Genomic DNA, 16,551 nt, shown 5'->3' with positions numbered 1-16,551 from the left:
GGCGCTGCTCGGGAGGCAGTGGCGGCGGTGTGGATTGGTGGCGGCGCTGCAGCAGCGGAGCAGGTGCGGAGCATGACTTTTTTTTATTTTTTCAATAATTGGTTGCCGAGTGTTTTTTGGGCACTCGGCAAACTCTTTGCCAAGTGCCCAACACTCGGCGAATCAGTGTTTGCCGTCATGATTTTGCCGTGTGTCGTTTGCCGAGTGTTACACTCGGCAAACGCTTTGCCGAGTGTTTTTGGAGCTTCACCGAGTGCCCCTGGCACTCGGCATCTTCCCTGTTTCCCGTAGTGCATGTCGCTGATGGCATGGCCAATGGCATCCAGTTGATTTTATTTAGGCAAACTATATACTTTGGTATTCATCCTCTTATGTAAATATCAAACTAGATTTGGTGACATTGCATCCTATGTGCTATCAAAATATTTTAAACATTGATGGAGATGAACTCTTTGCAATGTTGGGTGATTCGGGTTTAGATTCATTCTGTGCATTTGTTTTTTGTGATTGTAATTATAAATCTGTAATGTATAAACATGTGCGCCCTGTTGTATATGGATAGTGTATGTATAAAGATTTGTAGTGTACTTCCACTTGTGAAATGTGATATGTATAATTATCTCCTCAATGGTTGCTAGACGGGCGCACCAGCAGGCCTACCATTTTCTACATAGGTAGAAAATAGGTGATCCCTGATGGAAAAATAGGAATGTTTTTTCTTTTTGTTTATAATGATTTGGCAATGATGGGTACCGTATTATATTTACATTGGTTCCTATACCATATTCCTTGCATATTCAAATTTGTATCATGAGCTAGAATGATTTAAAATTCGATACGAGATAGGGTGGGACAGGTGAGAAATGGCAAACCTACTTTCATGATGATTTTTGGTGCTAAAAAACTGACTGGAAACACTTTATATGCCCATCTATTCAGTTATAATGTACAAAAACAACCCGTACATATTACACATAGAGCATACTCACGAAAATGCATCGATTTAATCAAGTTAAACTCTGACAGCAATTTGTCATCCAATCCATATGTTTGAAATGCTCTCCACAATCACAAGGAACCTCTACAAGCTGATTAATCTCAAACACCAATATACAACTGAACTTCATACAGATTATTCAAGAAGTATCCACTGATGAATAATCAGGAATTCCGGATGCAGGATAAAAGGAAAAAAATAGAAATTACAACACCGGTCTACTTCTCAGGCACCTATCTCCTGCCGTGACACTTCATGCGTAGCATGCATCTTTGCTCCATAGGAATAGCTCCTGCCGTAATATACATAGCGTGCGTGTTTGCTATATAGGAATAGGAACTCCCCCCTCACATTTTTCTCCAAACATGCTACATAAGATCAGATAAATTTAGCAAGACCGCCAGAGGCAGTAAATGAGTCAGAGACATATACCATGGTCTATGGAAAAAAAGTTGAAAAGCTTAGTATGGAACATGATTTTGGAGAACTTGAAACTGCTAGGGTGCATTATTACTATATCAGGAAAGTCAGGAAACCATAAAACAATATTTTCCTCAGCTCTGAACATTCGGGGAAAAAAAAAACAAGTATGCATACAAAAAGGCTTAGTTATGATTATGATCAACCGCCTTTTTGCTTAAAAAAGTTAAGCTCTTAGTGTAGCATACAGAATCTAATTCTAAAGGACTGTGCAATGTTACTCGTTTACCCCTTCTTGTACTTGAGTCTTCAGCAAGTGCGGAATTTATAATTAGTAGATACTGCAGCATCCTATCTAATTAAGAACATCTATGTATCCCATGTATGAAACAAGTTATAAGACAAAAAATGTTTAAGCAACTTCAAATAACCTCGTGAAGTTGGAATAAGAGATTCACTCATCCATCTGTCTATTGTGATAATGTGATGTCTAAAATAAGTGATTCACTTGTCAACCTTTACAATGTAACAAATCATTTTTGCGTATCTGAGGAAGTACATAGCATATCATAAAATGTAAAGTAAAGCTTGAAGAAAATTAGGATAAGTAAATATCAGAAATTCACAAGATGATTATATTTAGTCTCACCTTTGTGCTGTTATCTAGCTTTTGCTTTTCTCACTTTCAAAGTATTTAAGGACACCATATCCAACCGTACCCGCCAAAAACAGAACAACTGTTGGAGTGAATGATGGATAAAGGTATTTGACAAAAAAGCTGTCATACTCCTCTGGCAGAAAACCTGCAAGACATATAATTTTAAAACATGATTAACTTGGTTCAACAGTTCTGCAGTATCAAAATCCTTGGCACATAATTACTGGATGAGTCAAACCCACAACACAACTAGTAGTTACTAGTTAGGTGGCCTGAATGTAACTAAATTATCGCCTCTATATAATCGGCAGCTCTCCTGCCCGGTTCGTTTCAAAAAACTAAATTATCGCTTCTGTTGCTTGACACTCTCTCATTTAGATGAGCAAAGTTAAATGCTTTCTTCAGTAGTTTTGTGCGTCATCCTACACTTCCTCAGATCATGGTATGGATCTATGGGAAATCACATCTGGCAATTTCGGAGTTACGATGATTCCTGCACCAACATCTTCCATTTGAAAATTCTCAAGGCATGAGTATTAGAATGTGATTTCATTTAGGTGTTTCCGCGTTTGTATGTGTGTGTGATCTACTCTAGGATGTTCTAGGATGGGTTAAAAACTTTGGCCATGTGACACACACAGAATGATGGCGTGAGAAGCAACCAAAATGCCACCATCATGACAATTTTCTTCAACTCATCAAAAAATGCCACAACGAAAGCTTGTAATCATCTATCAATGGTGTTATGTACTCACGGAGTTCAACACTATAGTTTCTCATCTGATGATGTTCCATACTATTGCCTACAAGCTACAATTCTGCTCCAGCACTACACCAACTAACACTGCATTTCACCACACGGGGACACGCCCTGGCAGGTGCAAGCAGAGTACACTGCCAAACTGAATTCACCATCACCATTCACCAATAAGCAAAGCAAATGCGGCATTGTAAGTTTGAGACCAAATTACTACTGTATAAATTACCAGAGGCGGCGAGCGCGATGCCCTCGACGAGGATGATGATGCCGAGGCCCAGCCAGGCGAGGAGGAAGGCGTTCTCGTTGGCCTGCCGCTGCCGCAGCTCCTCCTCCGTGGGCCCCTTCCCACCGGCGCCCCCGGCCTTGGACGCCACCTCCTGCTGCTGCTGGAAGATCGACGCGCTGCCCGCCGGGGCGCGGCGGACCACGGGGGCCGGAGGCTCCAGCGCCTTGCTATCCTTGTCCTGGCCGGCTCTCTTGCTGCCGCTCTTGGGCTTCTTCCCCTTCTTCTTGCTCCCCGAGCCCGAGGAAGAGGCGATGACGCGGAGAAGGGGTGCTGCGCGGAGGAGGGGAAGGCCGGCGCGGGGGACGAACGCGGTGGAGGGGGACGCCATGGCGACGGCGACGGCGCTCTGTTTCTGCGGCGACGGCGCGGCCGCGCGCGGCTTATCCGACACTTCGGTGGCTGGGCCGGAGAGAAGAGTCGGACCGGGCCATGACTCATGTGACGTGGGAGCCCCAGGCTTTGAATTGAGCCCAATTGCTTTATGTCCGCATTAGCAGCACCTCTCCCCTGCGCTTTCCGAGCTATGCATATTCTCATACCAAAAATAGAAAATATTATGCATTTTCTGTCTAGAGCACTTTCTTTTTAGAAAGAGTTTGTCTGAAGATTTTTATTTATAGATAAGGGTAAATTATGCTTTTTGACTCGCGTTAGGCAATTAAAAACATCATTAAAAATATGAAAAATGAGTGTTTTTCTATCCCCCCCCCAAAAAAAAAGAAATAACGGGCGTGTTTTTTTGCTTTCATCATTTTCTTTAGGCCAACAAATACAGTTCTCAAACTGTCGTTGATGCTGATGAAGGAAAATAACGGACATGTTGACCATGCTTGTTAAATGCATCCAACTTATGCATAGCAATTGATAATGGGTGGCCATACAGGATAAGATCGACCGGTGTACGCAACCTCAAAAAAAAAAAAAGGATCTACCGGTGTACGCATGCTTTCAGATCTGCAGCGCGGGCTAGTTGATCTTTTCGTTGTGTTTTTCTGGGAAGCAGAAGACGACGTACACCTCCAATGTACGCATGTGTGTACTTAATCATAAGTGGTTATGATTGAAAGGTACATGTGTGCATTATAGATATTTGTTTGTGGTTTTCTTAGTTGTCACCACTGAACTCGTATGCATAGGATTAGCTTCCCTTGTTTGTTTAAAGACCTGTCTCCCAACAAATCATGATGTTCCCCTCAAGAGAGAAGTAAAGGAGAAGAGGAAAGAGAGGCTGTTTACTCGCAACCAATTAATGTAAGATGCACTCCTTCTGTTTAATTTTTTTTTAAAAAAAGTATTTTGTTTTATTAGGATAAGATTTTCACCAATAGTTATTTCATTAATATACATATTTCTATGACATTGAAAAACATTGTTATTAGATTCACATTAAAATTAATAATTAAATTATGAGTAATTATCAGCCAGCCTTGTCCTAACGAAATGAATAAGCTTTGTAATTTCAAATGGAGGGAGTGTGCCATGACGTGCGGGTTCTGACGATGATGATTAAAGGTATACACGCATGATTAACAAATGGCGTGGTAAAAATATTAGCTAGGGTGTAAATCATGTAGTTGAACTTGGGGAGCACTAGTTAAAAAAAAAAAAAGAGGTAGGCAAAGGCAAAGCTACACACATAATCGGATAGGAAATGACGATGTTAAAATTACGTCAGTTCGAGAGAAGCTAGCCCACGGTTTTATTTTTTATTTTTATTTTTATTTTTTGAGCGGAAGAGACGGAGAGAAGCACATGGTGGTCGGCTGGCCGCTTTGGTACGGTTGACTGCTAGCTAAGATCATCGGAGGTGCAAATCATATTCATATCATATGCTTTCGGTGAAAAGCCAGCAGAAGCATTATTATTGCATTAGTAGACCATTAGTACGTGGCAGTCGGTTTCGTGTGTCAAGGCAACAACGTTTAACACGGTGGCTGATCGAGGACGGAGCAAGTACAAGAGGACGGGGCGGGGCTCACGGCCAGCCAGCCAAGCTTAGCGGCTGTCCCTTGACCTGAGACATGCACCCATCTAGATGGATGCGCGTCTCACCAACTCTGATGACAACAATTCTGTTTTTCTTTAAGCATGCAACAACTTGACAGTAGGTGTAGGCTTGGGGCTCTACAGGGGCGGACCCAAGCTAGGATTTGAGGGGTGCACACCTTAAGAAAATTTAGATTTATGAAGCTTGTACACGGTGAAAAAATGTTGGTTGCCTTTGCTTCAAAATATTGAGTGAGGGTATGTGCCCGCTCTGTTTTTTTTTAATGTAGGTCCACTCCTGCTCTAATATAATTAATTTGCACTCTCAATATAACTATTGTTTTGACGTATGGTAAAAACAGGTTTCTACCAAACCATCATAAGATGTCTATCTCCAAAGAGGCAAAAGCTTGTCGCAACAAATATCCCTTCTATTAAGAAGAATCCCCAACCGTGAAGCTTATCTATGGGGTGTCTTTTATTTGCATTCATACCTTTTAGAAAGAGACGCTAAAAGGGTGTATGACTGCTGGTCGGCCGCCTTCCAAGTTCTTCATCTAAGCTTGTAGATTGCCAAATAATGTGTGTAAAAATAATGCAGTTTCTCACATACATACATACATACATACATTTCTCTGTTTTAGTTACTTGACATATAGAGTATCTGAAAATTAAAGAAAATAGAGGGATTTAAAAGTACGGCCAGCAGGCTGCTTGTCCTTTGGCAGATGCAGAGGCTGCGACCATCCAATGTGTGTTGCGCCGTTGCGGCATGCTCGTCGTCATCCGCTCGAGTGGAGGGCAAGCAAGGTTATTAGCTATAGAATATCCCAAGCACCAAAGGTGTGGTCGAGATGTAATATTCCTATATCCTGTATTTTTTTAGCATGGTCGAGCACGTAATAAATAAATAAATAAATAGATAACGAAAATTCCCAAAAATTTCTAACCCTGGGGTGACAAGTGTGTCTAAAGTGGTTGGCTAACTGTTACTGTCTTGCTGACAGGTACAGCTAGTACACTACCTGTGCACAAACATAATGGGGTCAAAGCTCCAGCCTGTTTGACAACACAGGTGATCTATGGCCATTGGCAGAGCAAGATTGTGGTAGGATTAACCCCGGCCAAGTGTCAACTCGTGCAGCAGAAAGCTTATCTTATCCCATTAGGGAAATTGCATTGCATGTCATCAGCAGGGGCAGGCCAAGACAGAAAAGGATCTGGTTGATAGAGAAGCTCGAGACCCGGAAGAGCCCCCAGAAGAAATACGCAAGAGCCACAGCTGTGCCTGTACCGTTCCGGCGAGCTGACCGTGATGCCGACCTGACGAGTAGTGGTTGTGGTGGCGGTGAACTGGCGATGCGACGCCGCCGGTGAGGGGCCAGCCGAGCGAGCCCACGAACCAATCGGGGGGCCGGTGGTTTGGGCGCGGTGCGGGCGGGCCGACGTGGCGGGCGGCGGTTGGACGGAGAGGAGATTTGGGCCCCCACCGGAATCGACACGCGCCACCAGCAGCCTCAGCCCCCAAATCTCCTTATCGCTTGGCCATCCATGTCGCTGCACCCGGTCCATCGTACTGTAGGCATCAGGCTCTCATGGTCAAGTGTTTTTCTTTGAGTTTTTTTTTCCTGTTCTGACCAATACATAAATATACTACTATCGGTGAGCCCATACTCTACTCCTCGAAAAGAGTTCATGAGTTCATTCATAAATGATTAAGTTTGGTTCATAAAAAATAGGTGATAGTCAATCAGCAGTGATACTCGCACAAAAGGGTTTACCAAGTTGACCGGTCAACGGAACGATCTAGCATGCTTCATGCTTGTATAATACTCTCCACGCGCAATGAGTTTCACGCATTGATTGCTTCAATTTGCAGATTTGGTAGAGTCTTGATGTAAACCTTGTGTGATAATTTTTCTTACTAATAAAGAATGAACTTACATTAATTTCCCCCTTTTGTTAATTTATAGATATGACTATGTAGTTAGGCAAGCCTAGAGTACAATCTTTAGCTAATTGCATGTTTAGATTCCTTTATAGCACCTTTTGTACCTTTAAGGAACGCCATGAGAGCATGGAACTCTTGAGAAAACGACTTCCCAACCAACAACTAATCAGATGACGTGATGAGCACATTTTTTTAGATTAAAATGTGATGAGCGCATAGCAATAGCACTACAGAACCTAAGTTTAGAACACCAAAGGAGCAACCAACACCTTTACATAAGTGCTATCACTCCTAACCAATAAATAAGCTGCTCACCCAACCCCTTTGCTTTTGTTACCACATCACCTCTCTCATAAACAAAAACAAAAACACATCCCCAAAACTCCCAAAGTCAAAATAACTGAGAGAGAGATGGCTGCTCAGGTTTCAAGACCCTCCAAAGTAAAAAAAAAATACCAAATCGAATCCCCAAAATCTCCAAAGTCCAAAAATATGACTTTAAAAACAAATAAAAATATGCAGAGAGTGAGATAGTCCATGCACCATGTCCAGCACACCCCCAATGACCCCATCTCTACTCGTGCACCACACCTTTTCCCTCCCCCCAAAGAGAGAAAAAAAATCCAAAAAATATCGAGTCTTTAATCCTCTCCGTAGGCCGCAAAGCCCCGTTCCTTCCTTCCTGCCCCTCTTCTCCTCCCCACACCCCCCATCCGCACCGCCGCGTCCGTCCCCCCACGCCGTCGCCGCCCGCCCGGTCGGCTCCGATGGGGTACGTGCTGTCGGCGGTGGCGAGGGTGCTGGAGCAGCCCACGGCGTGGGGGGCGGTCTGGGAGATGGCGCTCCTCGCGGGGCCCCTCTGGGCGGCGGCCCTCATCGGCCTTCTGCTCGGCTGGGCCTGGCGCCCGCGCTGGGCCGCCGGTCTCGTCGCCACCGCCGACGGCAGTGCCGCTGCACCGGCGCCGGCGCAAGCGCCCTTCGCCACGCTCGACTTCTGGAAGGCCCAGCTCCCCGCCCGTCTCCGGGCGCCGCTCGGCTACGCTGGGACCGCCGTGCAGCAGCGGGAGGAGGACAAGGCCGCCGCGCAAGGGTATGTAGGCTCGCCAACTTTGGAGAAATGCGCTATGGTTCTTGGTCTGGGTTGTGGTCAAAGCCGTGTTTTTGGTGGATTTTGGCGTGTGAAAGGGAGCCCGCCTTTGACGGAATGGTGGTGGTGCTTGGCAGGTCGTCGGAGATGGCGAACGAGGAGCTAGCTGTGGGGAAGGAAGACCTGGTGAACCTTTGGAGGCTGGTGGAAGGCAGGGACGGCGGCCCGGCCTGGATCAAGATGATGGAGAAGTCGCTGCCCACCATGACCTACCAGGCGTGGAGGAGGGATGCCCAGGTGAACAATTCTTCATGAGCTGTTCTTTTGCAAAATTGAAATGTAGTGTGCTTCTTTGTTTACTTAATTTCGTGTTCCGATAATGATTGAGTTTTGTTTGGATGAAATTAGACCGGACCTCCCCAATATCAGAGTAGTACTATCTTTGAGAATGCAACTCCAGAGGAAGTGAGGGACTTCTTTGGAGATGATGAGTTCCGGATGTCCAACAAGTGGGATGATATGCTTATCTATCATAAGACGCTGGAGGAGTGCCAGACAACCGGAACGATGAAAGTGCATTGGGTCCGAAAGGTATGCTGGTCTTCAGATGGTATATTTGCTATAAGTTTTCCTGGTTTTATGATCATCAGCTAATACTTTGAACTTGTGTTGTTGCAGTTCCCCTTCTTTTGCAGTGACAGAGAGTACATAATTGGTCGTCGGATATGGAAATTGGGTGGCGCCTACTATTGTGTCACAAAGGTAAAAATACTTGAAAAACTATTACTTGTTCTTTGTTAATACTTCCTTGTTTTGGGGTTGATTCCAGGAGGAATGGGGACTTGTGCTTGATCCCTAATCCAAAAATATTAACTTGGATGAATTTGGTCCATATAGCTTTCGCTACATACAGACTGTAATGTTGACAGAATTTATGTTGTTGCCCTTCAACTCAGTTAGGAATAGGCACAGATATGGGTTTATTGGTTGGCTAGGCAATCACACTTTTGCGTTCTAGCTGGTGGTCACTTGTAGGAAGTTCAGCGGTTATTTCTTAGCCCTGATATTTCTTGATGGCTACATTTATCTAATGATACTGACCTGAGGCCACTTGTCCGCCATTGGAGTACGCTTACTTAGACAGGCTTTTAACATCATTGAAGTTTTGATGTTAAGGTTGAGTTGTTGACAGGGAAGTCTCCAATTCTTCCCTTTCATCATTATTCCTTTGAAAGCAAACTATGGAAAGAACCCCCATTTAATAGTAACTGCCTTTTACAGCAAGGGGAGGTTAGGAAGTAACAGATATGTCAATGTCAAACTTAGAAATATGTCAATTCTGGCTATAGTTCCTTACATGGTGTGTTCTCCCATTCTTTGTAATCTCAATAAAGAAGCCACAAGCATATCATAAAGCCACAATAACGTGTCTTTAAATCAATGCCTTGATTCTATTTCATATTTCCACCCATGTTTTTAGTTTGGTCTAATTCCATTCCTGAAACGGCCGGAGCTTTTTAAAGGTTTCTCTTTCTTTTTTAGTTTACTTATTTTTTTGCACTTCTAGAGAATCGTGTACACTGTTAAATTGCATCGCTCCTTTTCCTCTGCTTCTATGTTCATGATAACTTTATTTTCATTTCTATTATTACATCTCTATTTAATCTTCCTTTTTCGCCCAATTTTTTTCTCTACAACTAGGTCCTCTTTATGTTGCATTCTAGAATCTCCATTCTTATGTCTTCACTTAATAAATGTTATCCCACTACTGTTTTTCTTGACTGCCTGTATTCTTCTCTGGTGCCTTATTTTACTCCTTGCTTACCTATAATTCTTCACACAGTTATATAAATGTTTTCACTATTTTTCTTCATCAAATTTCAGTTAGTTGATATGAACTAGTCACTATTATTTTCTTCTATCAGTCAATATGGGTGATGGTTGCCCCTCAGGGTCCTTGTTTGAGCCTATCTATGGGTGTATGCCCAAGAGAGAAAATCGTTTAGGTTTACATTGTAGTGAAAGTTTAGTTAGTTAGTATGTATCAACATTGTTTTGAGCAGTTACACTGTACACAGTGGTTAATATGATGTTTCTCTAAACAAAGATGTTTTTTATATCGATTCTAGGTAAAAGAACTTGTTTATGATCTTGTTAGTGATTAGTAGTCTTGAGGCTAGTTCCACTTGCATTGATTGGGTCACTAAAATGTGTGTGTGGCCATGGAGATTTGTAGATTTACTCACATTCTGTGCTCGTCCCCAGCTATTGATGTATTGGTAACGTGATGCAGGGTATACCATGCTCATCCATCCCACGGCGTAACAAACCTCGAAGAGTTGACTTGTATTACTCAAGCTGGTGCATCCGTGCAGGTAATCATTTTCCTTGCTTATGCTTGAAACTGGGAAACAATAGAAGTTGCATAACAGAAAATTAGAACTGAATGCAAGGTGATCCTTTTTTTTCCTGTTTCTGTGGGCACTTTTCTAATTCAGAATTTTTTCTTGACTGATATTGGAACAGTGGAATCAAAGAGAGGGAATGGAGGGTTGACAGCCTGTGAGATTCTCCTGTTCCACCATGAGGACATGGGTATCCCGTATGAGATTGCAAAGCTTGGGATTCGGCAAGGAATGTGGGGATGTGTAAAGAAAATTGAGCCTGGACTCCGGGCCTATCAGGAGGCCAGGGCTGCTGGGGAGCCAGCGTCAAAGAGTGCCTTGATGGCCCGGATCAACACTAAGGTTGGTGACAACTTTGTTCGGTCCCTGGAGTCCAACAGCCAGGAATCAGAAATCGTGGAAGCAGAAGAGAAACCGGCAAGAAACAATGTGGCGAGGTTCCTTGTACTTGGTGGCGCGGTGGCTCTGGCTTGTACCCTTGATCAAGGGCTCCTGACGAAGGCTCTCATCTTTGGCGTCGCGAGGAAATTCGTGGGGCAGAGGAAGACGTTGTAGCATCTCTGGTCTCTCTCGGTGTCCCCCGCTTGGCCAATGCGCTTATTGGACTCGCCCTGATTCGCCATCCTGGAGCGGAGGGAAGAGGCGATTCGATTCCAGGTTGGGACTGAAGAGAGCAGATGAAGAGCATTTTGATGTGTATATGCTGCCACGGCTGTGAGATAATGGGGAAGAGAGGGAATAGGGTAAACATTGTACTTTTTTCATTTGGAAAAGGAATTCCAACTATATGTATAAATTCATCTTATGTAACCTTCTATCTCGAGACAAAACTAGAGAGGACTATGCAGACCAAATTAAAAGCATTTGCCTCCTTATTCTGTAGGAGTATGCTGGTAAAGGGTGAAACAAACGGCGCCGTCGACGGCTCGCGTGCGAGGCTGCGCAACTCGCGCTCACGCTCCACGAGATGGCCGGCGCGTGCCGGGACGGCGTGACCTCTTCAGCCGTTTCCGCGCCGCCGCGCGGCTCGAACCGTTGCTCCGGCAGCTCGACGCGACGGCCTTTTTCGCCGCGCTCGTTAAGGGCGGCGCCGGCGCCCACCCGCGGGGTCTGCGCTACGCGCGAAGATGAACGGAAGGCGCGCAAGCTGCAGTGCTTGGTTGCGGTGGCACCTGTGCCAGAAGCTCGACGTGCGCCGGCAAACAGAGGTGTGCGCCTTTGGCGACGGCGACGAGCGTTCTCACGGTTCCTAGCCCCAGCACCAGCAGTTGCCTCTTGCGAGGGCCTCGCTCCTGCGCGCCTGAATGCCGGCGCCAAACCACGGGAGGCCAGCGCGCCGAGACGGTGCCGCCCGGTCACGACGAAAGTTGGGGTGCTGGCAATGGCGGAGGGAGGCGAGCGCACGCGGCAGGAGGGATTCGGAGAAGGAGAGGGGGGATCCAAAGGAGGAGCGGAGCTCCGGACGCGACGGCGAGGCAATCGCCGGAGCCGCACGGGGGAAGGGGAACCCGTCAACATCCATGACGGAGGGACCATTCTGAAAATATGCAGAGGTATTTATGTAAATATTTGGATCGCGATCCCATTTAGGGAGTTATATGTAAATAATTGGATCGAGATTATTGTTCGCGATCCAATTCAGAGGGTTTTTGTGTAAAGTTTTGGTCGCGATCCGCTCCAGGGGCTTTACGCGAAAACGTTAACGCCGCCGGCGATGGCCGTCTTCCAGTCCGCCGACCCCCGCTCCCGTCTCCGTGCTCGGTCCGCCTCCGCCGGACGCCCTGCCAGCCGGGATCCACCCTCAAACATCCGCTGCACACTCTAATGAGGAGACGGCGGCCATGGAGGCGTGGATTCCATGCCGCGAGCTCCGGTCCAGGCGGCGCTGCGCAGCAGTATGGACGACGACGCCGTTGTCGAGCAGGCCATCCAGCCTCTCCTCCCTCCGCTCCGTTGATGATTTCGTGACCGACGGGACGGTGAAAGATGGCCGAGGAGAGGACAATGCACGGTATAATCGGAAGAACTCAACGTCTTCTTCCTCGTGAAGACGTTCGCGGCGGCCGGCGAGGGTGATCCTCGCCACGGGGTTCATCCACATCTTCCCCGACGCCTTCGAGAAGCTCACTTCCGAGTGCCTCCCGGCCGGCGGGCCGTGGCACTGTGGCAGGACTTCCCCTTCGCCGGGGTTCGTTAACGCCACCGCCCGACCCCAGAGGCCCAGACGATGGCAATGGCGGGGGAGGCAGACGAGGCAAGAGGGATTCTACGGGAAAGAGGAGGGGGAGATCCGTTGGAGGACGAGCGGAGCTCCTCACGCGCCGGCGTGGCAGTCGCCGGAGCCCCGTGGAGAGGGGAGATTGTCAGCGGTCATGGAGGAGGGACTTTTCTGAAAATATGTAGGGGGAGGGTTTAGTGTAAATAATTGGATCGTGATTATTGGTGGCAATCCAATTAGGGTGGTTTCTGCAACCACGTTCGACGGCCATTGTCCGAGTCCGCCGACCCCGATGCACGCCATCTGGTCTCCACCCTTAAACCATCCGTGCACTCGAACGAGGAGACGTCGGCCATGGAGCCAAGGACGGGAGTTCCGGCCCAAGCCGTGCCGCTCGGCTCTGGCGGCACGCGCCGGCCATCCCAGTGAGCGTGAGCGAGAGGTGCGGTAGCGTCGTCGTCGGCCACGACACATAGCACGCCCTCGAATCAGATTGCCCCCGTGTCATTTGTTTCCCTTCAAGTCGTTGCCGAGGCGAGCGCTGGGACTCGGTCCGACTCGAACACAAACTGCTTCTTGGTTGTTCCAATCCCATAAATATTGGAGTGCACAACCCTTGCAGCAACCAAGCCATACCGATCGCTTCGTGATGGCCGCCGCCGTGTGTTACCTAACTTATTTTCAAGCAGTTGGAGGACTCAGTATTCGTATCTCAAATCACTTGGTTTATTTTTTTTTGAAAATACACGCAGTCACCCACACTTTCAACATGCATCTAATTTGTTCTTAGGTTTAAGATATTCAATAGAAAAATGAGACCATGAGGGGGCCATGGCCCCTGCCTGCCCCCTACTGGCTCCGTCCCTAACACTTACCCATATGATATCTTATGAGCACTTCTGAGTTTCCATAGACCTTTTACATTGACAAAGTCTCCGTAGTCGTTTCATATCGACGAGCACATCACTTACTACTGAAGCATAGCACAGTTAATTCCTACAATAAATCCGCAGAAATACGTGGGGGATGAAGAGGAAGACATTGTAGAGTCGCCGGTGTTTTCTGGATGTCCTCCTTGGCCAATTGTGGTAATTGGACATGCCCTGATTCGCTGTCGTAGAGTGGAGGAAAGAGGTGTGATTCGATGGCTGGTTAATTGGGGCAAATGAAATCGAGCCTGAAGAGAGCATATGCAGAGTATTTTGATGCATATATGCTGCCGGTCATCGGACAACGAGGGAGTGAGGAATAAGGTTAAAAAACATTTAACTTTCTCCGTTTCGTATTACAGGTCATTTTGATTTTTCTAGATTAATATATGTTTATATGCATCTAGATATACACTATATTTAGATGCAGAAAAGTTAAAAAGACCTATAATTTGGGACGGAGAGAGTATTTTTTTATATTTGGAAAAGAAATTCCAACTATATACTGTATAAATTCGTCTCAGGAACCTTGTATATCATGATCAAACTAAAAAGGATTTTTTTAGCGAATCACACAGTACAGACGCAGAAGCTCACATGCATGCACGTACATTCACCCCTACGAACATACGCACGCAACCCTACCTCTATGAGCACATTTGAAAGATTGAGTCGGCAAATTCTCGAGATTGACGAACACACGGACAAGTATTTTCACCTATTTATTTTGTAGAGCGTATTTGCGGGTGAAGGGTGAAGAAAATGGGGCATTGGTCGAACTATGTTGCTATCCATGTTTTTTAAGGAAATGTTGCTATCCATGTGTTAGTGCTCGAGCTTTCTTGGGCGGTTACTATAATACTAACCTGAACTCGGTGGTTAAACGGTTCCGTGCACGAGCAGCAGTGCCGGCGGTGGGCTTCTGGTGGGTCGGACTCGGGACTAGCTGGGCCTGGGCGGGTGTTCGCTCGTTTCACGGATGCGCAAGTGACGCGATTTCAGGAAGTTTATTTATTTATATATATATATTTTTTACAATTTTACAGAAATAAATAGTGGTTCGAAAAATTAGCAGAAATAGATATATGCCGCCGGTTGAAACGGCGGTAAGGAGCTACCGCCATCTCAGCTGGCGGTACCGCTGGGTAAAACGACGGTAGCTCCCCGCACCCGCCACGTCGGTACGGAATCCTGCTTATCGCCCTCCCATCCGGCGGGCCACACACAGTTTCGAGGGGCGTGGCTTTCCGCCGGGCGGAAGTGGAAAGCTACCGCCAAATCAGGCAGCGGTAGCTCCCCCGTCCCTTTAAAATGCGTGGGCGACTGCACCCCGCCTGGAGCCAGAGCGAGCCCGCACGAGAGAAGAGGAAGGGAGAGAGGGAGAGAAGAAGGAAGGGAGGGAGGAGAAGAGAAAGAAAGGAAGAGAGGGAGGAGGGGAGGGGAGGGAAGATTGAAGCCCCGTTTTTCACTTCATTAGAGGTATTTTTTCCAATCCTCTAGTTAGGTTAGCTCGTAGTAGATAAATATAGTAGTTGATGTAGTAACTTTAGAAATAGTGTAGTGTTAATTAGTAGATGAAATGTAGGTGCTGATTTGAGATATAGAAAAATGTAGCTTAGTTAGTGTAGTGGATTTAGCTTAGGTATTTTTGTGATAGTAAAATTATTTTGTTGATTTATTTACATAAAATTTAGATGAATATTATTCGCAATGCTAGGGTTATATTATGTATAGGTATTCAGAATATAGTTGTTTCAAGGGTAGTTGGAATTATTAGATTTAGCTAGAATTTTTGTTCATGTCGTGTATATTGACCCGCTGTTTAGGGTTAGGTTAATTTAGTAATATTTAGTAATTGCCTATGGTGGTGTCGTGTATATTGACCGGGTAAAATGAAATAAATTTGCTCATAATTTTGGATAGCTCAAAAATGGATATACTGTCGATGCTCGAGTTAGATGTTCTACCGTATATTGAAATGTAGGTGTTATTGGAGTTACTTAAATTAAGTACATGAGAGTAATTTCCACTGTTCATGTTGTGTATATTGCCAGGCATGTCGGACACTTTATTTTTCCAAGTGTTCTATGGTCGGGGGAGGTTAGATATGGTCCAGAAGGGGTAGATTTGTCTGAATTTCAGTCATTCTGCAATAATTTATCAAGAGCAAGATAGAGGACTTGGTATTCAATATGCAAGTGGCTTTTTAAGGCTTCCGATCTTGATAAAGATCAAGTGGATTTGTCTGTTAGGGCTGTAGTGAGGAGATGGCCTGACATAAACTTTTGGGAGTTGATTCTGCTTGAAGGAACCTAGAACTACCGGACCTATGTAAATGGTTGCACTAAGCGCGGTTTACTACTCATATTGTTTGTTGAAGTGTTCATGAAGGTTGGGTCTAGTAGTCAGATGGAAGAAGAAGTGGGAGGTGTTGAAGTTACAGCCGACGAAGGCGTGGAGAGTACTGATGGGCAAAATGAAGAAGATGATGAAGATGGGGCAGAAGAGGGAGATGTAGAGGATGATGTTGCAACCCGTGAGCCAAATGGGGAGGATGATGAGGGGGAAGACATCCCTGGGTTAGTTGAGCAGGTGGAGAGAGAAGGAGAAGAGGCCAATGGTGCCATGGATGATGACTCACCAGGTGAGGATGATGCTTACCCTGTGCGATGAAACTGGTCAACTTATGACCATTCCGCCCTATAGGTCAATGTTGGGGAAAATGTCCGTTGGGAGCACAGGGAGAATGTGGTTTGCATGGGTGCTTTGTACCCTAGTGGGGATGAGGTGAAGGCAGCTGTGAAGCGATGGTCCACTTTATCTTTGCAGCGGCAGTTCAGGGTGGTGAAGAGCA

At 45.9% G+C, this 16,551-nt stretch overlaps 2 protein-coding genes across 2 annotated transcripts; one reads left to right on the top strand and one right to left on the bottom strand.

Moving 5' to 3' along the window:
• Nucleotides 1–982: 982 nt before the first annotated feature.
• LOC101765708 (protein LOW PSII ACCUMULATION 2, chloroplastic) lies at nucleotides 983–3,554 on the bottom strand. Its single transcript, XM_004951991.4, has 3 exons — nucleotides 3,062–3,554; nucleotides 2,067–2,220; nucleotides 983–1,365 (listed from the first exon to the last, which is right to left on the bottom strand). The coding sequence occupies exons 1-2, from the start codon at nucleotides 3,447–3,449 to the stop codon at nucleotides 2,081–2,083; spliced, it is 528 nt and encodes a 175-aa protein (XP_004952048.1). The 5' UTR covers nucleotides 3,450–3,554; the 3' UTR covers nucleotides 983–1,365; nucleotides 2,067–2,080.
• A 4,125-nt stretch (nucleotides 3,555–7,679) lies between these two features.
• Nucleotides 7,680–11,425, top strand: LOC101765043. Its single transcript, XM_004951990.2, has 6 exons — nucleotides 7,680–8,148; nucleotides 8,283–8,442; nucleotides 8,554–8,736; nucleotides 8,824–8,907; nucleotides 10,439–10,520; nucleotides 10,672–11,425. The coding sequence occupies exons 1-6, from the start codon at nucleotides 7,826–7,828 to the stop codon at nucleotides 11,103–11,105; spliced, it is 1,266 nt and encodes a 421-aa protein (XP_004952047.1). The 5' UTR covers nucleotides 7,680–7,825; the 3' UTR covers nucleotides 11,106–11,425.
• The last annotated feature ends 5,126 nt before the right edge of the window (nucleotides 11,426–16,551 follow it).

The sequence above is a fragment of the Setaria italica genome, chromosome I, assembly GCF_000263155.2.
Source record: "Setaria italica strain Yugu1 chromosome I, Setaria_italica_v2.0, whole genome shotgun sequence".
In the NCBI taxonomy this organism is placed as follows: Eukaryota; Viridiplantae; Streptophyta; class Magnoliopsida; order Poales; family Poaceae; genus Setaria; species Setaria italica.
This window is presented reverse-complemented; position numbering and strand designations above follow the sequence as displayed.

What these genes read in the sequence shown, in the direction of transcription:
- LOC101765708 (XM_004951991.4), bottom strand. Translation starts at nt 3,449, where the DNA reads ATGGCGTCCCCCTCCACCGCGTTCGTCCCCCGCGCCGGCCTTCCCCTC. An exon ending in CATCGCGCTCGCCGCCTCTG is followed by an intron (nt 2,221 to 3,061) that starts GTAATTTATACA and finishes TATGTCTTGCAG; the next exon opens with GTTTTCTGCCAGAGGAGTAT.
- LOC101765043 (XM_004951990.2), top strand. Translation starts at nt 7,826, where the DNA reads ATGGGGTACGTGCTGTCGGCGGTGGCGAGGGTGCTGGAGCAGCCCACG. An exon ending in CGTGGAGGAGGGATGCCCAG is followed by an intron (nt 8,443 to 8,553) that starts GTGAACAATTCT and finishes GGATGAAATTAG; the next exon opens with ACCGGACCTCCCCAATATCA. An exon ending in AAGCTGGTGCATCCGTGCAG is followed by an intron (nt 10,521 to 10,671) that starts GTAATCATTTTC and finishes ATATTGGAACAG; the next exon opens with TGGAATCAAAGAGAGGGAAT.